General features: G+C 40.9%; 1 protein-coding gene across 4 annotated transcripts in view; it reads right to left on the reverse strand.

Annotated features, from left to right (window-relative positions):
* Positions 1-25,464, reverse strand: part of ATF6 (activating transcription factor 6) — a 209,274-nt gene that overhangs the window by 117,312 nt on the left and 66,498 nt on the right. For 3 of the 4 annotated variants that reach the window (XM_040460896.1, XM_040460898.1, XM_040460899.1), the window contains exons 10-14: positions 21,474-21,605; positions 16,465-16,578; positions 15,489-15,588; positions 7,636-7,703; positions 4,055-4,169 (exon numbers count right to left, since the gene is read on the reverse strand). In XM_040460896.1, coding sequence (XP_040316830.1) covers positions 4,055-4,169; positions 7,636-7,703; positions 15,489-15,588; positions 16,465-16,578; positions 21,474-21,605 — 529 coding nt within the window. The remainder of the gene's footprint in view (positions 1-4,054; positions 4,170-7,635; positions 7,704-15,488; positions 15,589-16,464; positions 16,579-21,473; positions 21,606-25,464) is intronic. The other variant, XM_040460897.1, reaches the window with a different exon arrangement.

Raw genomic sequence — 25,464 nt, forward strand, 5'->3', positions numbered from 1 at the left:
ACACACACACACACACACACACACACACACACACACACACACACACACACACAGAGTCAGATATTCTTTCTATCCAGAAAGTCTGAATGAGCAAATGTGCGAAAAAGAGTGCCGTGGCATCACTGGAACTGCCACCAAATCGGGAATGACGACAAGCCACTATTCTAATCTCTGGGAGGACCAGTACACATTCCAGGCTATGAAGCACGAGCCCAGGGGGACTATTTGGCTGTTGAGCCAGGTTCCTGCACCTCTTCAATGCTCATGTATCTTCCAGGAAGACCCTATTATTTAAGGTTATCCTAACAATCCATGCCATATACATGATACCACTAACAAATTTTTTATAAGAGACCAAGAAGGGATAAAATACCCAAATAGGGGACTATATCTAAGAATACATAAAACACTCAGAAAGGGTTATTGTATCTAGAACACATAAAGTATTCAGAAGGAGGGGGAGAAACATCTCTTAGGCAGGCACACAGCTACAACTCACATTCTCCTTATGTGTGTTACGTTATGTATGTATCTGAAATAGATGAAAAGACAGCGTTAAATGTATGACTTTGTCTTGAGGGACAGGCAGTGAAAACAGAAAATATAAAATAAATAGTGTTCCAAAAAGCAGGCATCCATTTCATTTGAAAAGGAAATCTCAAACAAGAATGAAAAGAATATGGTTGGGGCACCTGGGTGGCTGAGTCAGTTAAGCATCTGACTTCAGCTCAGGTCATGATGTTGAGGTTGGTGGGTTCGAGCCCCGTGTCGGGCTCTGTGCTGACAGCTCGGAACCTGGAGCCTGCTTCAGATTCTGTGTCTCCCTCTCTCTCTGCTCCTCCCCCACTCACGCTCTGTCTCTCTCTCCCTCAAAAATAAATAAACATTAAAAAAAATTTTAAGAATGAAGATAATACGGTGAGCTGACATTCACAGCCATATGAATCAGAACGAAGCTGTTCTTAACGGGAAATTGCCCCCAGGAAGATCACGAATGACTCTCTCCTGTTATTAAGAGATAACAGAGCAGCATCTAGAATAGTACTGCAATGTTTAGTGGAATTATAGATAAGGTAAATATCATTTTCCTGCCTTTTTTCCCAATGTTCTCTTTCCTCCCCTCTTTAGAGTCACTTTCTTATCCCACCTTGCACGAGCCTTGCTGAGCTATTTGTCCCTGTCCCATGTTTTTGACATCATTTTAGTCTATTCTTTCATTTACTCCCTCCCTCCCTAAACAGACTATCCTATGAAAGCACAGAGAAAAAAAAAAAAATCAACATTAAATTTAACTAGATTTTTTTTATTAATGTATCAGACCACACTCAAAGTGACTTGAAAGTCTGAGAAAAAGTTATTTCCCACCACTGCAGCTCCAAACCGTAGTCAAAGAAAGGAGGAAAAGACAAAATACTTAGAAGAAAATAGGTTATGAACACCTGGAACTAAATAAAGGGAGTAGAGGGAGTTACTAAGTTGGAGGCAAAAACTTAAAGCAAAGTCAAAAGAACAGGAAAAGGTTTGAGCCTCTGACAGGATTATTGGGATCATAAGCATTCTTTCCTGCTGGCCTGTAGCAGGAAGTCAGCAGTTATCCAAGAGTGAGTCTGCTCTGGAGAAAATTATTTCAGCAGCTCAACTGCAACCTGATTAAAGAGCATAGGAGTGTGGGGTGTGAGGAGGTACGAGGCTGAGACAAGGTAGGTTTATTAAATAATGGTATCCTAAATGGTCAACGGCTATGTCTACCTTTTTAGATAATCAAATATTTCATCAAATACATATCCAATTATAAAATGAAACAATATGGCTTCTGTTATGTCTCATTTACACTAAGCCAAACCTTGAAGCTTTAGAATCTCTGTATTTCTTAAATTCCAATGCAATCATATAGTATCAATTAAGATAATTTCTGTCAATGAGAAAAAGCCTACATCCTTCTGCACACGAAATGATGCTCCTCACCTTTTTGATGAAACTGTTAGAATATTTTACATTGACAAATGGAAGCAGAAACCAAGCATGAGGTCATTACTTCTTTCATTTTAGCAAGAACAAAAAGAACCATCCAGCATTTAGGAACCAAATATTCTTGTCCCATGACACAGTTTATGATCATGGGACATGATCAAATTAACTTCCTTATCACCACTGTTAAAACAAGAAAAAATGAAAAAGGATGTTGTCTCTAACTACTGTTACCTAATGAAGTTCAGGTTTATCCTTACTGTTACTTGACATAAAACACCAAGATGTGATAAATCAGTAATTAGGAAATAAAAAATCCAAACAGAATGTGACAGATAGTCTCAACAGTTTTCCAGAACATGAGAAAGACTGTTTATTCCAGAACATCAAAAGGTTGGGGGCAGCGAGAGGAAATCAGTAATTCTCCAAAGGCACTTTCTACAGCAAACTAAAGAGAGCTCTTACAAACGCAAGAAATATAATGTGTATATTTAAAATAAAAACACCATTCATCTTCCTTTGTAGATATAATCCCTTTAAAGCTAGAATTATTGTTCTCTTCCCTAGAAAAACGTTACAAACCATGATTTCAACCCATGGCTTGACCACTGCTACTTCTAATATGTATTAAATATACTGTTTTAGTCAAATGATAGAGAAGTTGTCTGGAACCTAAGAAAAAGTACACAGCTATTCGAGTGTTAAAACACTCTTCTGTGGTAGCTTCCATAAACATATACTTGAACATGTTCACTTTAACACCCATCAAGTCTCTCCACAGTGCTCCCACATCTCACGTCTAAAGTTTAGCTTTTTCTTCCCACTTTTAACATGACGGTGTCTGACGCTAAGGCAGAGACTTACTTCTCAGCAGCCAATACAGTTGGAACCTTGCTGAAACCCTGTTCTCAGCTGCCCCCTTGCTGCTGGAAATGAACTTTGAGGCTGGTGCAGTATAGAAATATACCAATTACGTCTCAGAGAATAAGCCGGGCACAAGGAACTTTGTGAAAGGGCAGAAATCATGAGATGCCATTGGTGAAGTATGCCAAATCTCCCAGTGTATTTGATTATCAGCTAAAAATACATGAAATTTCTTATTTCTCTAATCTTCAAGTGTCAATGTTCTCAGATTCTAAACTTCCAAGCTACTAGATATTCATGCCTTAGGAAAAGAATTAACTGACAATTTTAGATAGTGGTGACCATAACCAGAGAATGAATTGTTTGCTCTCCTGTTGGCACAGGTTTATTTCTAACAGTGCCCCGTCAACATTCTTTAAAAAGGAAGGAAGGGAGGGAGGGAGGGAGGGAGGGAGGAAGGAAGGGAGGGAGGGAGGGAGGGAGGGAGGAAGGGAGGGAGGGAGAGAACCACCCAGGAGTTCTAAGTCATTCATGTGTTCCTGGTTTCACACACAGCACTGTTAACAGAGATTCACATGGCAACTCCATGAAAAATGTATTTTCATTTTATAGGAAAAGAAGATAGAAAGCATACAGCCACGCATCTTATTTCCATTTAGTCTAACATTCGTAACATCCAAGAGTACTCGTACACCCATTTCCTTTTGCATCGACTAACACATTCTTCACCAACAGAAATAAATGTCTGATGGGGAGGGAAAAGAAGAATGGGAAGTCTTAGGGACATAAATCCAAACATTCCACATCAATATTACTGATCCGCCCACGATTCACCTTAATCCCACATTTGGGAAGTCTGTTTCTCAATTACCAAACAGGACTACCACCACAAAGCCTAAACAGATTTTTGTTTTTTAACATTCTTACTTATTTTGTTAATAATCAAACCATATGGATACAGGAATGACAAAGAATAAAAATCAACAAGCGGTTTATATTTTCTAAACTTGTGGCCTGACATCAATCCATGTTCGTCTTCGCAATGCTGAACAGCTCAGAAACAAGCACGTGTGACAGAACTGAGATAGACTGTTCCAGTCATAATTTCTTTAAACGGCTTTCTATCTCTCACATCTTTTTACCTCCTATGGTACTCAGCTCAATGCCCTGTACATAACAGGTACTCAAAAATATCTTCTTTCTTCTTTCAGAGTGAACTTACCCTTCGAAATGACACGACATAGAACGTATCTCCCCGTCTGCGGATGGCTTCAAAGAAGTCTTGATAACTTCTGGGTGATGCATAATACACTTGCAGCTCACTCCCTGAGTTCCTGCTGAAGGAAGAACAGGGCAAAGTGTTCTTAAACCAAAAAATTTCATCTCCTCTCAAAAATACTCCCCGTGCTAAGGCTACGTCTGAATTATAAGAATTACTCGCAACCAAAATAGTAGCAGCATTCGGCAGTAATTATTATAATAACGTTCTGAGAAGCCCAAGGTCAGGATATTTATAAGATCCAATTCACTAAAGCAAAAACTCTCATTTCTGAATGGAAAGCTCTAAAAAAGCACCATTCAAGTTCACTGCAGAGCATGTAAAAATAATAAAGAGTATCAGAAAATAGATTTCTGCATTGGTTTGCATGATTTAAAATTTTTGGTAACAGACATTAAGTCTTAGGGAAGTTATTTTTCACCGCTCTGTCAAATCTGTAAGGCGTACTTGTCTATAAGGCTGTGTGAAAAGTGGGAAGAAGGTAGGATTTGGAAACAAACAGACCTGGCTTTGAATTTCGTCTCCACTCCTCAAGTGGGTATTCTTAGGGAAATCAACCCCCGAGCAACCTCGGTTTCCTCATCCATAAAATGAGGATAACCATGTAAACCTGCAGGATTGTTACTGGTCAGAGATGTTACATATGTGAAGCACCGAGTAAGGCCTCATAGGAGTCACTCAACAAATGCCAGCCACAGATACAGGAAGTACCACGTCAGTGCCTTCGTAACATTAGTAACTAAAATTATAGTACCTCAACCACATCGTAGCCCCAAAAGACACACTCAAATGATATTAGTGTAGTTTTTAATATTTCCAGTCTTTTATTATTTAGTGCAATAAGCCAAAACCCAGAAGTTAAAGGAGAATTTTTTAAAATGTTGCCTTTTTCTCCAGACAACCTGTGTTTTCTTTCTTATAGGTTCTTCTACATTTTCTATCCAACTTTATGAGGAAAAAAAAGACTGATCTAAAAGGAAAATTATAAATGAATCATAAGAACTTTCTTTGAAATAATTCCATTTGCTCATGAAGCCACTTCTAACCATATTATTTTGACATACAATCAATTCTGATTCATCATGATAGTTATGTTCTACAAAGTCGGTGTGAACACTGAATTAGTAAATACTGAACCATTCTCCTAAGGGAAATACCGTGTTAGGTTCCTTATAAGCCCCTACCTATGGCATATTTGTCAACAGATTAATATATAACCTTGTTTTTATGTTTCTGTTTAAAGACACCTTCTTCAACATATCTCGTTCATTCATTAACACTGAACTCAACAGCACTGTAACTTATGCCTGAATGAAGCTTATCTAATATGTATATTTTTCCATATGGCACAACACAGCCTTTGTTTTGTTTTTTTTTTTAAGTTTATTTATTTACTTTTAAGAGCGAGAGAGAGAGAGAGCAAGAGCAGGGGAGGGGCAGAGTGAGAGTGAGAGTGAAAGAGAGAGAAAGAGAGAGAATCCCAAGCAGGCTCTGCACTGCCAGTGCAGAGCCCAACGTGGGGCTGGAACCCACAAACTGTGAGATCATGACCTGAGCCGAAATCCAGAGTCAGACGCTTAACTGACTGAGCCACCCAGGCGCCTTGGCACAACACAGCTTTCTTGAACAATAGGTAGCCCTTTGGGACTGTGCTTCAGGGCCATTTTAGACAGTGAAATCACACACACACCCAAAAAGCATAAAAATGTGAAAAGTATGGCATTAAACAGACTTCAAAAAGAAACCTGTTTACAGTAGGAGCTGAAGCAGGAAGGCGCAGTGTGGCCTTGTTAACTGAGCCTCACCTAGGACCATCTATGCACACTTGCAAATGGCTGTAAAGGCATCTTGAGCATTGGGGAGCCTGGGTGGCTCAGTCAGTTGAGCATCTGACCTCGGCTCAGGTCATGATCTCGCGGTTTGTGAGTTCGAGCCCTGTGATGGGCTCTGTGCTAACAGCTCGGAGCCTGGAGCCTGCTTCGGATTCTGTGTCTCCTTCTCTCTCTGCCCATCCCCCGCTTGTGCTCTGTCTCTCTCTGTCTCTCAAAAATAAATAAATAAATGTAAAAAAAATTTTTTTAAAAAGCATCTTGAGTATTGATTTGGGGGCACAAATACATTTTAGTGAGTAGGCTGACTGACTCACTGATACAGAATACATGATTAATTCATTTAAACCACTTTTTTAAAGACTTTTTTTTAAAGCAGTTTTGGATTCACCCCAAACCTGAGGGGAAGATACAGAAATTAATATTTTTGACTAGTAACGAAATAATATGCCATCATAATGATGCATCAAAAAATGAACGTATTTTTAAATATATATATAGTAAATGAACGAAACATTCTGATCACTAGGAGAATTATTAGTCACTATACCTATTTGAATTATCTACTTCTACATGATAACACCATATCTCCCGATTTGAAACATTCGTGACTGCCAATATACTGCTCACTGCCATTTAATAGAGACTCTCAGTTAACAGGGTAATAAGCAGCTTTCCACTTACACTGGGCATATGTTCTCAGGGCCAGGGACCCGGTCTGACACACGGCTGGTGCTCAGTAAATGTGAAATTAATAGTAAATAAATTGTGTACTCTATGTCTGTGGGATAGCTACACACAGAATCTGAGACCCTCTACTTCCATTTCAGTGGCACTGTCATCAATATATCACATCAGCACCATCACCAGCTTTCAAACGTGCCAAGGACCATGCAAAGTGTTTCAAATAAATTATGCGATTTGATCATCCACTCTGTGTGGCCAAAACTGTGTAGATGAGGAAACTTTAAGTTCACCTGTTTGATCCACAGAGCAAGTGAGTGGCAGAGATGTTCTGAACTCTGTCCAATTCAAAAGCCAACAACTCAATCATAATACTATATTGCCTCCGGTAATATTGTTCCTTTTAGTTAGATCTGTTTGGTCCAAACATTTCGACCTTAGATACAGCACTCCTTCCAGATTCCTTCAAAAGCTTAAGTAGCATCAGTGTAGTGAAAAATGAATTTTAAGTCAAACTGATTTGAGTGCCAATTCTGCCTCTTGTTGGTTCTATGACTCGGGCTTAGAAAAACTAAGTGACTTGCCCAGTTTTTCTCCATATAAAATAAGGACTGTGATATCTACACTCTAAGTTATTATACAGATTTTAAAATAAAATGCATGGAAAGCACTCAGCAAGACACCTGGCACATTCATAAAATAACACTCCCTACCCCTGGCTCATGAAATAGATGCAAATCGAGGACGAGAGTTATGGATGTTTACATTGTACAGCAAAATGACGACTGAACAGCATTCTGACTAAATCTGTATTTAAGGAATCTGAGAGTTACCCTCTTGAAATTCTCTGGGTTTACTCTGACCACTCAGAAGCAGTTTGTTCTGTGAACTAACAGAAAAGTCACTGATGAGAACAAGCGTAATTAAGACAGAAGAGAAATGTGCCTCTCAACTTTACTAAAATATTAGTTATTTAAAATTCCTTGGCCAAGAACTTCCACACTTTCTTACCTGATCCTAGTGGTTTCTGTGTATTGGACAGCCATAAGCTGAGAATTTGAGCCCTGTTCCAGAGCACCCTGGAAGAAAAAAAAAGACTTAATGCCATATAATGAAATTAGATGAAGATCTTCCTATATTGACTCACTCTACATTTACTAAACTCTCATTAAAGTATTCATATACCGGGGCACCTGGGTGACTCAATCAGTTAAGCGTCCGACTTCAGCTCAGGTCATGGTCTTGTGGTTCATGAGTTTGAGCCCCACGTCAGGCTCTGTACTGACAGCTCGGAGCCTGGAGCCTGCTTCGGATTCTGTGTCTCCCTCTCTCTCTGCCCCTCCCCTGTTCACGTTCTGTCTCTCTCTCAAAAATAAGTAAACGTTAAAAAAAAAAAAAATTAAAGTATTCATATGCCTTTTTTTCATGAGTATTCCGAGAGATCAGGTTCACATAACTAAATACCAACAGAGAGATTAGAACTCTTCTGGTCACGCTCTGGGCTGAGAGAAGAATCTTAAGGAGATTAAAACGTTAAGGCATTTTCCCATAAAGTTTAAAAATACAGTCCAAAAGCTTAGTTCAACTACCATAAGTTTTATGACCAAGTCGTACAAATATTACTGAACATATAACAACTTGTGTGTCTAAAGTAATTATTTTTCCAAGGCAAGTTCCTGAAGTGTGAAAGGTTCATAATGAAACTGGATCCTACTGTTTACTGAATGAAACACAAAGATCTTCTTGCCAAAATGTACCTATGGGCTAAGCCATCATTAAAGAGATTTCGGCAATGACTTTTCTGGCCAGAGAACAGTCCAATATGGAACGATGAGTGGCCCACATATGCTCTACTGGGGACCTGTCTTCTTTCAGCATCTGCTTGGCACGGAGCCTTCTTCTATTCCTTGCCGGTTTTATAGACTCATCTTCTGAAGTCTTTTTTAAGGGGATCAGAGTTCAAGGGCACGTTACCAATTATTATCTTAGGAAGTGACCTTATTATTACCCTGTCAAAAGCGGCTTAAGGAACTGTTTACTCAGAAGACTATTAGCATTTGTTCATTACTGTATCCATCCATCCATCCTGCAGTAATCAACTTTTATAGAGCACTTAGGACAGGCACTGACTGGGAAGACAGACATGTGGAAACAATACAATGTGATAAATGCTAAAATAGAAGAACATACAAGGAGTTAAAGGGGAAAAAACAAAGAGGGAACAATTTTGTTTAGTGGATGGAACCAATATGCAGGGCTGAATACTGGGCTAATTTCTGAGAGTAAAATGCCAAGGGTCTAATTTTATGAAAATCTAATGTAGGGGTTACATATAACAGGTGTTCAATAAATGCTTATTTACTTATTTATTTTTTAATGTTTACTTTTCAGAGAGAGAACTCTTATCTCATGGGCCCATGAGTTCCAGCCCTGCGTCAGGCTCTGCCCTGGAAGTGCTTGGGATTCTCTCCCTCCCTCTGTCTCTGACCCTTCCCTGCTTGTGCTCTCTCTCTCTCAAAATAAATAAACTGAAAATATAAATTTGACATACCCCTCAATAAATGCTTATTTTTTTAACGTTTATTCATGGGGGGGGGGCAGAGAGAGAGAGAGAGAGAGAGAGAGAGAGAGAGAGAGGTGGAGACAAAGGATCCGAAGCAGGCTCCAGGCTCTGAGCTGTCAGCACAGAGCCCGACGCGGGGCTCAAACTCATGAACCACAAGATCATGACCTGAGCCGAAGTCAGATGGTTAACCGACTGAGCCACCCAGGTGCCCCTCAATAAATGCTTATCTAAACAAATTTTTAAAATATCAACAAAATGAAAGGTGCCTGGGTAGCTCAGTCAGTTGGGCGACTAACTCTTGATCTTGGCTCAGATCATGATCTCGAGGTTCCTAAGATCCAGCCCTGAGGTGGGCTCTCCACTGACAGCATGCAGCCTGCTTGGGATTCATTCTCATTCTCTCTCTCTCTCTCTCTCTCTGTCACTCCCTGACTTGGGTACTCTGTCTCAAAATAAACAAACATCTAAAAAATATGTATCAATAAAATGAAAAGGAAAAAAGAAAAACAGATACACAATAGTAAACTCACTGATATGTTTTCAAGTAGTAAATAAAGCCAAAATTAAATTATAGCTAGCTGATAAAAACAATGCTTAAAATTAACAGATTAAATATCTGGTGAATTTTTTTATTAAATTTTAAAAATATTTTTATTTATTTTTGAGACAGTGAGAGACAGAGCATGAGCACAGGGAGGGGCAGAGAGAGAGGGAGACACAGAATCCGAAGCAGGCTCCAAGCTCTGAGCTGTCAGCACAGAGCCTGAGGCAGGGTTTGAACCTGTGAACCGTGAGATCATGACCTGAGCTGAAGTGAGATGCTTAACTGACTGAGCCACCCAGGCGCCCCTGGTGAATTTTAATGTTTAATTATTTTGAGAGTGAGAGCATGAGCAGAAGAGGGGCACGGGGGGGGGGGGCGGGGGGGAAGAGAAGGCAAGCAGGCTCCCTGCTACCAGCGCAGAGCTCAACCAAGAGCCAAAACCAAGAATCCTACACTTAACCAACTGAGCTACCCAGGGGGTCCCAATATCTGATACATTTTAAATGATTTTGCTAGTTTGGCACATTTGAAATTAACACAGAAGTCTGAAAGAAACCAGACTTCTTTCTCTAGACTCAAAATTGAGTACACAGACTTTCGCTGTTACAGAGACATTAGAAATAAAAATTAGACGTGCCATTTAACCTAAGATTTAGACCAATCAACAAAAGAACCTCTGAAAGGGGCGCTTGGGTGGCTCAGTGGGTTGAGCATCCAACTTCGGCTGGAGATATGATCTCACAGTTGGTGAGTTCAGGCCCCACATCAGGCTCTCTCCTTTGTCTCCCTCTCTCTCTGCCCGCCCCCCCATTCTCATTCTCTCTCTCAGAAATATTAAAAAACAAAAAACAAAAATCTGAAAAACTGTCCAAGAGGCTTCTGCATTTTTAGCTACACAGAATTTAACAAAAGGTCATAATTAGCAAAAATATGACACATTTACATATAAATGATGTTAAAATTTCAATTACGCTGTAGATTTGTCTGTTTTTCCCTTTAGTTCTACCACTTTTTTTGCCTATGGGTCTATATATTCAGAATTACATCTTCTTGATTAAATGCTCCTTTTATAATTATGAAATATTCTTGTCTCTTACAATATTCTATCTAGAAGTCTCTGATTAGTACAGCCACACCAGATTTCTAACGGTTAATATTTGCATTGTATACATACTTTCCCACACTTTTATTTTCCATGTGGCTTTCTATTTAAAATGTTACTTCGTGTAAACAGCATATACTTAGGTCTTTCCTTTTACAAAATCTAGTTTGACAATCTCTCCCTTTTAACTGATGTGTTCAGCCCATTAAATGGAATTACTAGTATGGCTGGGTTTAAGTCCACTACCTTGGATTATATTTCTTTTTATCCTATTTGTTCTTTATTCTTTTCTTACCGTCTTTTGGTTAAAATACTTACTTTTTAGTATTCCAATTTTATTTCCTGAATTGGCTTTTTAGCCTTACTTCTTTGTGCTAGTTTTTAGTGCTTGTGTTAGTGTTTAATAACAGTCTACTTTTAAATATTATTTGGACAATATAACTTTATAACTCCATTTACCATTCTGTGTTCTTATTGTCTTATATTTTACTGCTACAAAAGCTATAAACCCATAAAAAATTGTTACAAGTTTTCCTTTAAAAAGACAATAATCTTTGGGGCGCCTGGGTGGCTCAGTCGGTTAAGCGGCCGACTTCAGCTCAGGTCACGATCTCACGGTCCGTGAATTTGAGCCCCGCATCTGGCTCTGGGCTGACGGCTCAGAGCCTGGAGCTTGTTTCGGAATCTGCGTCTCCCTCTCTCTCTGCCCCTCCCCTGTTCATGCTCTGTCCCTGTCTCAAAAATAAACATTAAAAAAATTTTAAGACAATAATGTTCTAAAGACATTTAAATATACATATATACATAAAATACTTTTATAAAAAGGCCATTTATTTCTCATAGATATTTACCCATTCTGGTGCTCTTCCTTCCTGCTAATCTGGAGTTGTGTCTGCTACTGTTTCCTTTAGTCTAAAAAATTTTAGTAGTTCTTACAGTGCAGATCTTCCAGAGACAAATTATCTCAGCTTTTATCTGTCTGAAAATGTCTTTATTTTACCTTCATTTTTTTTAATGTTTTTTTTTAAGAGAGAGAGAGAGAGAGAGAGAGAGAGAGAGAGAGAGAGAGGGAGAACGAGCGGAGGAGGGGCAGAGAGAGAGGGAGACCCAGAATCCCAAGCAGGCTCCAGGCTCCGAGCTGTCAGCACAGAGCCCGACGTGGGGCTCGAACTCACAAGCTATGAGATCATGACCTGAGCTGAAATCAGACGTGCATCCGACTAAGCCACCCAGGTACCTCTATTTTTCCTTCATTTTGAATGATATGTTCACTAATTTGCCCCTTTGCCTTTTCTAGACTCACAATCTAGAAAGGGTAGAAGTATGAAATGGGACAAGCCAAATCAAGGATATAATACTTAAGAGATCACAGAAATTTCAAAGAAATGTCAATTTGTCAAATTTACAGAATATCTTATCTAGACTAGTGGATCCTTTTAAGCATCTGAAAAGAGTGAGGAAAAAGAGGTTGAAATGAGGAAAGACTAGGCAGAACAGTTATAACTCATTACACTAAGAAAGAGAACCAGAGGAATTCTTTGTATGTTTTAGTATTGACAACAGCATAAGCAGAATGATCCTTCTTCTGACCAAGAACTTCTTTTATCCTTGACAAACAGATTCATCCTTGTCACTCGTTTCTCTGGAATAGCTAAGTGTCTCACACTTCTGATCGTTATCTAAGCTCATAACAGAAAGATATATACCCAAGATAGCAAAGAGATAACACTTGAGATTAAACTCCAGGTCTCCTCATGTTCAAAGGCTGTGAAATAAAAACAAAATTCTCTTCTTTACGTTAAAATTCCTTCAAGATTAGGGGTGCCTGGGTGGCTCGGTTGGTTAAGTGCCTGACTCTCGATTTCAGCTCAGGTCATGATCTCTGGTTCGTGATGGAGCTGAGTCCACAGGGGTCCGGCACTGGGCATGGAACCTGCTGAAGATTCTTTCTCTCTCTCCCCCTACCCCCTCTCTCTCAAGTAAAATACAGTAAGATAAAATAAAATAAAGTAATAATTCAATAATTAAAATTAAAAATATAAATATAAACAGATCAAGTCCCTCCCCTGCTGAAACCTCTCAATGCTGTCTTCTCAAACCTGGGATGAAATCCCAAGTTCTCACCATAGACTATGAGGCTACAAATTAGCCTCTGCTGCCTCTCCGATGCCATCTTCTACTATTCGACCCCTAGGCATTGCAGTCCAGCCTTACACAACTTCTCGATGTTCCTCAAATATCCAGACTGTTTTCCTCCTAAAGATCTTTATATTTGCTGTTTCAGTTTTCTGTAAGCTCTTTCTCTAGATTTTCCCTTGGATCTTTGCATTGTTTACGCCTTCATTTTTTTCTATTGCAAAAGCAACGTTCTCACCAAATCCTGAACACACAGGAAAACGACATTTGCCTCACCTACTGCAAGGGAGACTGTGAAAAGTGACAAGAGTTTTAGCCACCTGAACACTGGCTAAAGTCTAGGCGAGATCCCTAAAACATTCTGCATAATCTTCCAAGCTCTCTCTTCCCCCACACCCAAAGCTAGAAGCAAAGAATTTCCAGTTGTTGAGGTCACAGAGTAGAAAGAATCTGGGTTCCCTAGCCATTGCTTGAAAAGAAGGCATTCTAGGGGCGCCTGGGTGGCTCGGCCGATTAATCTTGTCGTTTGTGAGTTCCAGCCCCATGTTGGGCTCTGTGCTGACAGCTCAGAGCCTGGAGTCAGCTTCGGATTCTGTGTCTCCTCTCTCTGCTCCTCCCCCACTCACATTCTCTTTCTCAAAAATAAACATTAAAAAAAAAAAAAGGCATCCTGGAGAGCTGTATCAGACTTTGTGTGGGTGAGAAACAAATTTTTATTCCATAAGCTACTGAGATTTTGAGGCCAGTGATTACAACAGCTAGCATTAATTACCTTGGCAATACCTTACTCAAGTGAAGTCTCTTTAGAGAAGCCTTCTCCAACCATTCAGTCTAAAAAAGCCACTTACCTCTCAATTTAACCTCTAATCTCCAACCTTATTTTTTCTTTTGTGATGAGAACTTTAAATTTTTTTTTTCAACGTTTATTTATTTTTGGGACAGAGAGAGACAGAGCATGAACAGGGGAGGGGCAGAGAGAGAGGGAGACACAGAATCGGAAACAGGCTCCAGGCTCCGAGCCATCAGCCCAGAGCCTGACACGGGGCTCGAACTCACGGACCGTGAGATCGTGACCTGGCTGAAGTCGGACGCTTAACCGACTGCGCCACCCAGGTGCCCCATGTGATGAGAACTTTAAACATAGACTCTCTTACTAACTTCCAAATATACTATACGGTAGTATTAACTATAGACATCATGCTACATATTACGTCGTATAACGTATTTATTTTGTAACTAGGAATTTGTACCTTTTGACCGCCTTCACCTATTTCACCCACCCTGCTACCCCCCAGTCTCTGCATCTGTCCTCTGTATCTAGTTCAGTTTTTGTTGGTTTTTTTTCTTTGTTTTTTTTTTTGTTTTTTTTTTTACAGATTCCACATATAAGTGAGTTCATGTGGTATTTGTCCTTCTAAGTCTGTTTTCAACTTTACGTGTTTGTGCGTATCTCTCCCATCAAAATGTAAGCTCCAGGAAGGCAGGGATTTTATCATACTCACTACTGTGTTCCAGGATCTAGAACCCGTAGCCGGCTCATCATTACTACCATAGGTACTAATGGTGGGGAGCTTGTAATGTGCCAGCTGGTAGTCTCAGCACTTCAGAAGCAATAATGAATACTGGATGAATGATGCAATGACCACAAACGGTGCTATGGGGTAAACCATGTTAACCTGGAAGCCCAACCGGGGTGCCTGGCTGGCTCGGTTGGTAGAGCACGTGGCTTCTGATCTTGGGGGTTAGAAGTTTGAGCCTCATGTTGAGTGCAGAGATTACTTAAAAAAAAAAAAAAAAAAAAAAAGATGGGAGCCCAACTAAACAGGCTGTAAATAAGAGTTGTCATTAACCTGGAGCCCCACGTGTGTAAGTTCAAAACGTCCTCCTTGAAGATGTGCCTCCACTTTCAAGCTGTCCTACGTCTCAACACCCTCTTCTCGAAAAGCTCTCAGAAGACCGGAGATGAGCAGTACCATTTATCGTACCATTTGCGCCCAAATCATTCGACATACATGCCCATGTAGAGGAAGCCCTGGCTTGAAAGTAAATGTGAGGGAGACAGCAAGAAGCAGCACCTGCCCGAGCAAGAACTACTCGCACTGTTGAACCGGGCGGATGGCGTTCAGTGCCAGTGCCGGCCGCGTCTGAGGCAGCAGGACGCAGTGGGAAGCGGCTGAAGTTCAAGTTTTCCCAATTTTACAGGGAAGAAAGCAATCCATCTGAGGGGAGACTTCCAACAAATGTGCCAACCGTTGTTTAAAAACAAGCACAGGGGCGCGTGGGTGGCTGAAGTTAGTTAAGCCTCCAACTTTGGCTCAGGTCATGATCTCATGGTTCGTGGGTTCGAGCCCCACATCGGGCTCTGTGCTGACAGCTCAGAGCCTGCATCAGATTCTGTGTGTGTGTCTCTCTCTGCCCCTCCCCAGTCACATTGTCTTTCTCCCTCTCTCTCTCTCTCTCTCTCTCTCAATAAATAAACATTAAAAAATTAAAAATAAAGACAAGCACAAACAAACCTGAAGAATACGGGTTTTCTGCTGATTATTCGTCATTCTTCTGGACTTGGTCCTTTCCACTTCATGCCTGTGAACCCATCCTCGAAGCTCATGATTTAACCTATAAAATAATGTAGTTAATTAAACATACTTCCTAGAAACAAACGTCTCACTCTTGGTCGAAAATGAATTTAATCCTATTCTACAGGTTCCAAATAGCACCCCGAGTGCCTGATGATTCAATGCTGCTTTTTGACTGGAAAAAGCTGAGACACTAATGTCCAGTTCGTTTTCACACGACATGGATTTTTATACAGTAGCCTCTTCGATCATGAGTTCAAAATTAAAAACAAAAAACAAAAACAGCCAAATACCTTCCGAATGTAAATACTGGATGCACAAGTTTTTTCATAAGAGAGTATTTCCTACTTCTGCCCTTGGGCCACATACACACCAACAATGGCGATGCTGGAGAGCATTTAACAAATAGGTGCGTGAAAGCCTTTGAAAATCACTCTCTTTGGGGAGAAGGAAAAGAATGAACTCAATTGCATAGGAAAAAATAGTGGGGGGAGAAATAAATTTCAGTGCACTGTAACCCAAAATGCCCAACACTGGGAATATAAAAGGGCTAGTTATACCTCTAGAATCGCCGCTCTTCAAACAGTTACCTTCCTAACTTGAAGAAAAAGGTGCTGTCAATGTTACCACCCTCAAGTCTAACATCCTGAATTTTTATATTAAGGTCGTTCTGTAGTTCTCAGATAAGGCATATACTTCAATAGGCAACCCCAATACCCTCACCCGAAGCAGACCCGTCACCATCTTCAGCAGGTTGGTGGGGGAACTGGATAGCAACTGATACGCCCATGGTCATCCGGCAAATAAGCAGAGGTCCTCTCAGCCACTTAGCTAATCTGCACGAATAGTTTTCCCGGTTTCAAAGCCGAGCCCAGGAGCCCACTCAGATATTTCTGCAACAGTCTACAACACTCACCTGAGAGATTCTGTGGTGTTAATCAGGGGCTGACAAGGAGGGGGAGGGATATAGAGGAGTGGCTCTTCGCTGAGCACCATCAGGGCCTTGTCATTCGAAACAGAATGATCGTATCTGGAAAACATAAGCACAAAATACATCTCCTTGTGTCTTAAATTCCTAAGTCGTTTGCTATAAGAAAATCATCACTAGCATTAACGTTTTATGGAAATAAAAATATACGGAGCATTTACTACGTACCAAAAACTAAGGACACGATGGTAACACATGGCCCACAGAGCTGCCGGAACACAGGTGACACAGCAAGGGGGGAAGCAGGGGCACAGACCCACTGACAGGAAAGACAGTACCACGTGACCAGGACTCAAGTTTCATGGTCATTCACAATTCTATGACGACAAAACTGAAGTCTCCCTAAAACCGTGTGTGACAGGGGCAAGGAGAGGCATCAACACCTGCAGGCGGTGAAGTGAAAGTGTTGAAAAGTTGAATATAAATGTTAGAGTCCTGGGGGCGCCTGGGCGGCTCAGTTGGTTAAAACGTCCGACTCTTGATTTCAGCTCAGGTCATGCTCTCATGGCTCGTGGGATCGAGCCCCACGTTGGGCTCTGTGCCGTCAGCGCGGAACCTGCTTGGGATTTCTCTCTCCCTCTCTCTTTCTGCTCCACCCCTGCTCACATGTGTGCTTTCTCTAAGTAAATAAACATTTAAAAAATGTTTAAATCGGGGCGCCTGGGTGGCTTGGTCGGTTAAGCGTCTGACTTCAGCTCAGGTCACGATCTCCCAGTCTGTGAGTTCGAGCCCCGCGTCAGGCTCTGGGCTGACGGCTCAGAGCCTGGAGCCTGTTTCAGATTCTGTGTCTCCCTCTCTCTCTGCCCCTCCCCTGTTCATGCTCTGTCTCTCTCTGTCTCAAAAATAAATAAACGTTAAAAAAAAAAAAAAATGTTTAAATCATGAAAAAACCTGAATCGCTAATAAAACACCAAAGTAAAGTTAACCAGTCACTCCATTAGCTTCAAAGATCCACTTTCCTAACCGTCACGCTGATCTACACCACGGGAGCTGATATCCAGGGTGTGATGGAGGGAGCACAACCGAGGCTGGACATCAGAAGCTGAGCTGCGGGCATCACTGCTATTTATTCTCACTCTGCTACCTTCACCTTTCTCACTCAAAACTCTTAGATCGGTCTTAAATTTCTTTACACTCAATGCTCTAGATTTAGAAAACTTGGTATGCTAAAACTCAGAAAGAAAAAATATAAAAACAAAATTAGACACGGCTAGACTCACAGTTTTCATTAACTCATCGAACCACTATTTACTGCATACCAACCGTGTGCCAGGTACTGCGCTAGGAACCCAACAGGGAATGAGAAAAATGAAGTCTCTGTCCTCAAAGACCTTAAGGGGGAAGAAGGGCCAACTATAAATGAGCAAACACATAAAATAAATTCAAAGAAAGAATCTACGTAGCAAGAGAAAACCTGTGGCAGTGGCTACTTTAGATGAAATGGTCTGAGGAGATGGTATTTAAGTCAAGGCCTAAAGGAAAAGGGGGAGGCACTACTATAGAAACTGGGGAAACAGTGTTCTCGACAGAGGCAGGTGGGGAGAAGGTGGCCGTCAGGAACTCAAAGAAGGACTACACACCAGCTGACGAGTTGTGAGCAAGTGAGGGAGGCACAAGACAAGCTCAGGAAGACTGCCTGGATCCTAACAAGGAATTACTGGAACATAACGAGAGGCTCACAGAAGGAGAGAGGTGATAGGGTTCAGTTTACGCTTGCACCCCGCCACTGTACCGAAACTGGATTCGAAGGAGATCAAAGCGGAAACCGGGAGGCCGGCCAAGAGGCAGCTATCATCCAGGCAAGAGCTGCGACAGCACGACTTAGGTGCTGGCAGTGAGACGGAGGGGAGCAAACCAATGCAAGATACTTTTTGGAAAGGTATCAATGGCACCTGTTGAAAAGGAGGAATCAGCGTTTCCGGCAGAAGCAACGACGGAATGAGGAAGACTGTTGTAGAGAAGGGGCTGGAAGATGAACAAGAAGACGGACGCAGGGGTCCACCGTACACGTGTTAAGTCTGACATGTTAAAAAAAAAAAAAAAGAGAGATGCAAGCAAACTACTGGGTGGAGGAGTCTGGAGACTCAAAAGGGAAGTCTGGGTGGGAAACACAAATTTGGGAGTTGTCAGGATACGGAGATATGGGCTGTGCGCTAAATTACGGACGAGTCACAGAGGCAGAAAGAAAACTAAAATACCCACAGTTCCAGAGGATGAGGTTTGGATGGAGGAGGAGCCCAGAAAGAGGACTGAAGCAGAGGTCTGTGAAAACAATGGAAACTGAAACCTGGAGCGACACAAGGAAGAAGGTCCCCAGGAAGGAGGGACCCCACGGCTGGACGTGGAGGAAAGACCAAGATGAAGACAGAAGTTTCCGCTGAATCTGGCAACACTGAAATAACCGGCCTCTGTGACAAAAATAATTTTGGCACAGTAGAAAACTAACTTCAAGAGATGAAAGTTACAGACTTCTATGTAAGCCACACACAACAGCTGAGGACATACAGATCATTCTTCCTGCAAGTGGCCCCAGAACATTCTCCACGTCCTCTCTTCTGCCTCTGGGAGTTAAAACGTTTGAAAAACACAGAAATGGCAGCACACACAGGTAGTAACAGGTGGCACACACACCACCCTGAAATTAAGTGTTGAGGGAGAAGGGAAGAAAACCTCTCCTTTGCACTTGATAAACTCTAAATGCCTACAAGAGGAGGCTGTCTGCTAGACTCAAAGCAAACAAAAAATACCACCACCGCCACCACAGACCTGTCTCGTGTGCCTTAGGTTAAAAAATCAGGTCTTCATACTTAGGAAAATATAACTGCTGCTGTCCATCACAGAAGTCTAAAATTACTTTTGAAAATATATTTTTTATTTATAATTTTATTTCTATGTGATAAACCCTAGTATAATGACTTCTGCACATCTGTGCTCACTGGCTTTTTCTATCAGCCAAAAATATTCATTGGAAAAGAGAAAAAAGTCTGATAGGAGAAATACCAGGAAAGGACCTGGGTGGAGCTGAAGGGAAAGGAAAAGGGAGAGTCTCAGCCAATATGCAATCTGGAGACAATCAGATCCACACTAATCCTGAGATGGCCAGCGTTCTAGGCTGCTTGCAAACAAATCATATTGATAGAAAACATTTTAGCAAATAAATCACTACCACAGAGGACAGTGCTAGGGAGGGAGAGTTAAGTGATCAAAGCAAGAAGATCACACTGGTGGACTGATACCTATTTCAATTTCCCAAGCTGCTCAATAATAATCTTAGATATTTCAAGAGATTTGCATGTAGCCAAGAATCCATAATCTTGTCCATTTTTTTGTTGTTGTTGTTGTTTTTACCACCACCAGTAAGCCGAAACAGGCCATGGTGACTTTGGGGTGGGCAACAGTGGACAGCTTGCATCTCATATACTACTTTGAAAGTTGACAAATTATAGCCTGAAGGTCATTCAAATATCTGGGTCGAACTAGGATCATCAGAGCACCGTGTTTTCCACGTCACCTTACTCTACCACAGACAGATTGATGAAGGTTTCTACTTGTTGTGGTTAGTTCAACATAAATAATATTCTAGTAAAGGCTATCTGAACTTCACTGCAAGTATGCAATCAAGAACTCGTTCTACTTTTTAACGGCCTGCAATACGTAGCTGAAGGGCACAGTCTGCACTCTCATAAACCCGAAGACTATCAAATTTAGAATGTAACTTCTGACAGATCTCACGTGGACAACAGAGCTCAAAATTACACGTAGAACATGTAGGGCAAACTTGGACAAATTACTTAGTAAAATTAAAGATACTACTAAACTCTAGCGAGATTTAAAGACACTGTTAAGTGAGTACTAAGATCACTATGTCCGAAGTACGGCTGATTTGGGCATGAGAGAAAAAGCAAGAAACGTCATAGAATATCTTCCCACATTATAGCACCTGTCACGGGTGCTGCATCACACTAACTGACAAGGAACTCTCTGGATTCTCCGCCACACTTAACATCATACTTTACACATTGCAGATTCCTAAAACAATGAACACTAGCATTTTTTCCTAGGAAGGCTAAATGGACACAAGCCCACAGGACTATGGTAATAATTTCATTCAATGGTTTGGCTGTCACAGTAAAAGTTTAAAAAAAAAAAAAAAAGATTCCCTGATGGCTCTTGGCCTGTAGAGCATCACAGAGTTACAAGTACACAGATCTCTAAGGGTCCTAAAGCATTACACTTTGGCAGCAATGGCTGCCACACTGGGATGTCCCTTGGTTCTGTTAATCAAGGACCCAGCTCCACTTGGCTCTAGTAACACAGGGAAAGGTTTATCAAAAAGTATACAGCTTTGAAAACGTCCATGACGACCTTCTTCTACTTTACATAACATAGACCTTGTGTTTTCAAAAAAGTTCAAGCCTTTTACTATTTGACAGGCTACAGAGAAATTTACTAAGACAATATTAAACTGTAACAGGGGAGGGAGATCCAACAAAGGTCACAATAAACAAGTATAAACGATGTGATCTGATGACTGCACGCAGGTTCAATCATAATCATTCCACCATATCATGTGCATCACAGGACAATACTATTAGATACATTATATGTGTAATCATATGATAATAAAAAGCTGTATTAGAAACATTATATGTAATATAATGTCTGTTTACCATATGTGCCTCAATATGTATATTAGTGAACATAAACTGAGATTTTAAGGTCACATCTCTACAAGAATTTCAAAACTTCTCAAGGTTTCAAAAAGTAAATGTATTCTCGGAACTGATCTTAACAGTAAAATTCATTAAGGGCCTCAATAACTTGTCTGTTCTAATAAAAACTGTGCATAAACTAGTAAATGTAAAGTTACACTATATAATTCTCTACGGCAGTTTCATTAAATCATCTTAACAGACAGAGACATGCCATCTTCTAACCTGTAGCTGTTTTTCTGGATGATACCATCTGATGTGTCTTGCACCTCTTTAGCAGAAAATTCTAGAAGATGCCTCCTCTGATTTGCAGGGTTCACACTAGGATTCTTTCTCCTGGAATCCTGTTCCAGCATGCTGAAAATTGTAAAAAGTGAAACAATAATTGAAACAAAAGTAAGTCACACATATGCAAGCGACATTAGCTCTAAAACAAACCACGATTCCCTCACAGATCCACGCACTCAGCATGAACACTAGGTGCAGAAACAAAACAGCATTATCTGTGGTCAGATTCCCCCGCCTGGCATCCTGTCTGTAGGCAAAACAATTTTAAGAATAATTTCTGTTAAATATAAAAAGCACCTCATTTTTTTTTAAATTTTTTTTTTAATGTTTATTTATTTTTGAGACAGAGAGAGACAGAGCATGAATGGGGGAGGGGCAGAGAGAGAGGGAGACACAGAATCGGAAGCAGGCTCCAGGCTCTGAGCCATCAGCCCAGAGCCTGACGTGGGGCTCGAACTCACAAACCGTGAGATCGTGACCTGAGCTGAAGTCGGACGCTCAACCGACTGAGTCACCCAGGCGCCCCAAAAAGCACCTCGTTTTTAAACAACAGCAGTAATCTGTACGCTTTGAAAACTGTATAATTACGTTAACTATGTATAAAAAGTAAAAATAAGTACAATATACACAGAAACAAATTTTAAACTCAGAGAGTAAACTGAAATAAGAAGTCCTCCTGAAGGCGCCTGGGTGGCTCAGTCGGTTGGGCGACCAACTTCAGCTCAGGTCACGATCTCACAGTCCATGAATTCGAGCCCCGCGTCCGGCTCTGTGCTGACAGCTCAGGGCCTAGAGCCTGCTTCGGATTCTGTGTCTCCCTCTCTCTGCCCCTTCCCTGCTCATGCTCTGTCTCTCTCTGTCACAAAAATAAATAAAAACATTAAAAAAAAAAAAAAAGTCCTCCTGGATGCTGCAAACTAGTATTTTAATGAGGGAGTACTTCAAATGAGATGTGAGCTTTTCCCCTTATCCGCAGCCAATTCATTAGCCTTTCGCAATCCCAGATGGCGGGCTATCAGATAAAAGTAACAAAAAACTATTTTTAAAAATACTTCTATTTTTATTTACATGTAAAAATTTCCTATTTACTTCTTTCTCCCCATCTGCCCCAATGCCTTCATTCATCAACGTATGTGCTCTTGGTGGGTGTTAAGTATTTGCAACAACAACAAAAAATATATGTGTATATATATCTATATATAGATAGATCTATCTATATATAGATAGATCTATCTATATATAGATAGATCTATCTATATATAGATAGATCTATCTATATATAGATATATATACACACACACACATAAAATATAAGTATATGTATGTAGAGATACATACACACACATATAAAGCAAATACTGCAATAGTTGTTAAACACGTTTAATGCATTAATCATGAGCTCAGAAATTTGGCTCACCAGTAAGATATTTTGTGTGTGTGCACTTTATTGTATAATGCCACGCACACAATTTACACTAGCTCTATAGTCCTCTTGAAATGAAACACAAAGGCAATCTCCCTAGGGAAACACAAAAGAAGGGATGCCAGACTCTACTTAAAGGAAAGTAAGGCTGATGAAAGGGACACAATTAAGGGCCTGAGGTTCTAAGAGAAAAGGAGTTCTCCGGGGTATGGCAGTTTGCCTCCACATCTGGGGAAAGCAGTGTAGGGGGAAACAGGAAGCAGGTACACCTTTCTAGAATCTTCTTCTGAGCTCTTATTATATTTCCCAATCTCCTCAGTTCTCCCCCCCAGAGTCACTGCTGTCCAGTGGCCCTCACACAGCATGCCGTAGCACCTGGACGTCCTGTAAACTCTTCAAAGGTATACCACCAAATGAGATGCCTTGAGGAACATTTAGTTTTGCTACAGCCGAGGATACATTTTGTCCCCATTCCTATCTTTCAGACAGAACGTCACCAGCAATCCCAACCCTGCTGCAAATAAGGGAAGAGAAAGGCCTAGTGGGGTAGCTAACTAAGGAAAACTTGGCTTGGTGAGTATTTAAGAAAACATGAGATCAGCAGTAAATGATAATTTTGTAGGGAAGACAAACACAGGGTGATGATAACTGCAGATTTTTTTTTTTCCTTTTTGCAACTTACTTTTTTGAAAAGGATTTTACTTCTAAATCTTTCAAGTGTGGTGTCAAAAATTCTACTTAGGAACGTACGCTGTAAACAAAACAAAGTTAAGACCTTTCTCCTCAGTTTACAGAATCTCAGTTAATTTAACACCGACACTGTGTTAGGGACCCATCCACGTAATAACATCCCGGTTGGGGACAAGTTCGCCCTCAACCCCTCCAGAGACCGCCTTAACTACTCAAAGAGCTTAGTTTCCCCTTGTTTTAACTAGAAATGTGCTTCCTTCTAACTTTCCCCTCTGCATGCTAGTTCTGGGCTCTGCGGCTATTCAGAAGAAGGCTAAAAAGATAAGCAAGCCTTCTTCCAATGTCCAAAGACACAGAACACCTCCCCGCAGGCTCCCTTTCTCAAGGTTGTGGTTTCTTCCCCACGTTCTACTTTCCGGTACACAGTGTCAGGCCCCTCTCCTGTCAACACGCCCCTCGCGAGTGGTGTCCAGAACCGACCACAGTACTTCTCAGGTGTCATGACGAGTCAGGATGGAACAGATAATTCCTTCCCGCGTTCTAGATCATTCTTCTTCCACTGATGCGGTCTAATATCACATAGGCTTTTTTTGGCAATTACATCAGAAGTTATTTATACCGAGCCTGGTTTAATCAAAATCCCAACTCTCCTCACAAACTGATTTTGAACCATTCCCTTCTTTTCCCTTCCTCTCCCTCTTCCAATCCTAAATTTATATAATTGAGCTTTTCTGATCCCAGCAGAATGATTTACATCCACTCCTTTAAAAATATCATTCGGCCTACTAATCAGTCAAGAACTTCTAGGAGCCTAATTAGCAAAAGAAATTCTCCTTTTAAGCAAGGATCAGCATGCCATCAACATCCTCAACTGAACTGTTATTCAAATATTGAGAAGAGCAGAACAAAAAAATTGAGCCATGGTGCATGGCCCTAGAGAAAGCCTTATAAAAATTAAGTTTAGGGGCCCCTGGGTGGCTCAGTCAGTTAAGTATCTGACTTTGGCTCAGGTCATGATCTCATGGTCCGTGAGTTCGAGCCCCACGTCTGGCTCTGTGCTGACAGCTCAGAGCCTGCTTTGAATTCTGTGTCTCCCTCTCTCTCTGACCCTCTTCCATTCATGCTCTGTCTCTCTCTGTCTCAAAAATAAACATTAAAAAATTATTAAAAAAAAAAATTAAGTTTAACCATTTCTGAATTAATTCTATCACACAGTCCAAAATTTCCCATCTTGACCATACAGATGTCACAAGATTGTTAAATGTTCTTTTCTTCTAAGATGCAAATACAGTACGACAGCAGCTGCCATTTTCTGAGCACCTACTACGTATCAGGGAATGAACACGTAAGTACAAACTGAGGCTCAAAGGGTTTTAACAACTTGACCAAGGTCATGCTCTAAGTAATTAAAGAAGCCAAGACCTGGACTTAGGATTGGAACTACATTGCTGCATTATGTTGACGACATTTCTCAGAATGACGGATTCATTTATTTAACATGCATTAAATACCTATCATGTTCCAGGAACCATGTACGATGCTAAAGACTCAAAAATAAAAGAAAGGTAAAGATCAAATTGCAGTTTAATGTGTGGTGGGGGGGAGGGGGAGGGCGGGTATTGATACAGATAAAAGATAATAGAGTGATTAATGCCACAATCAGGTTAATGCTGAATGCTATGGCAGCATATAGCTAAGGTGCCTGATCTTTACTAAGAGGATTGCAAAGTTATCTTAAATGGAAAGCAGTAAACAAACAGGTGGAAAAGGCGGGGGGAGTGAAGGAAGACACTCGTATAGACGGAATGGTGTATG

Source organism: Herpailurus yagouaroundi, unplaced genomic scaffold, assembly GCF_014898765.1.
Source record: "Herpailurus yagouaroundi ecotype Mexico unplaced genomic scaffold, PumYag 253, whole genome shotgun sequence".
NCBI classification, from domain to species: domain Eukaryota; kingdom Metazoa; phylum Chordata; class Mammalia; order Carnivora; family Felidae; genus Herpailurus; species Herpailurus yagouaroundi.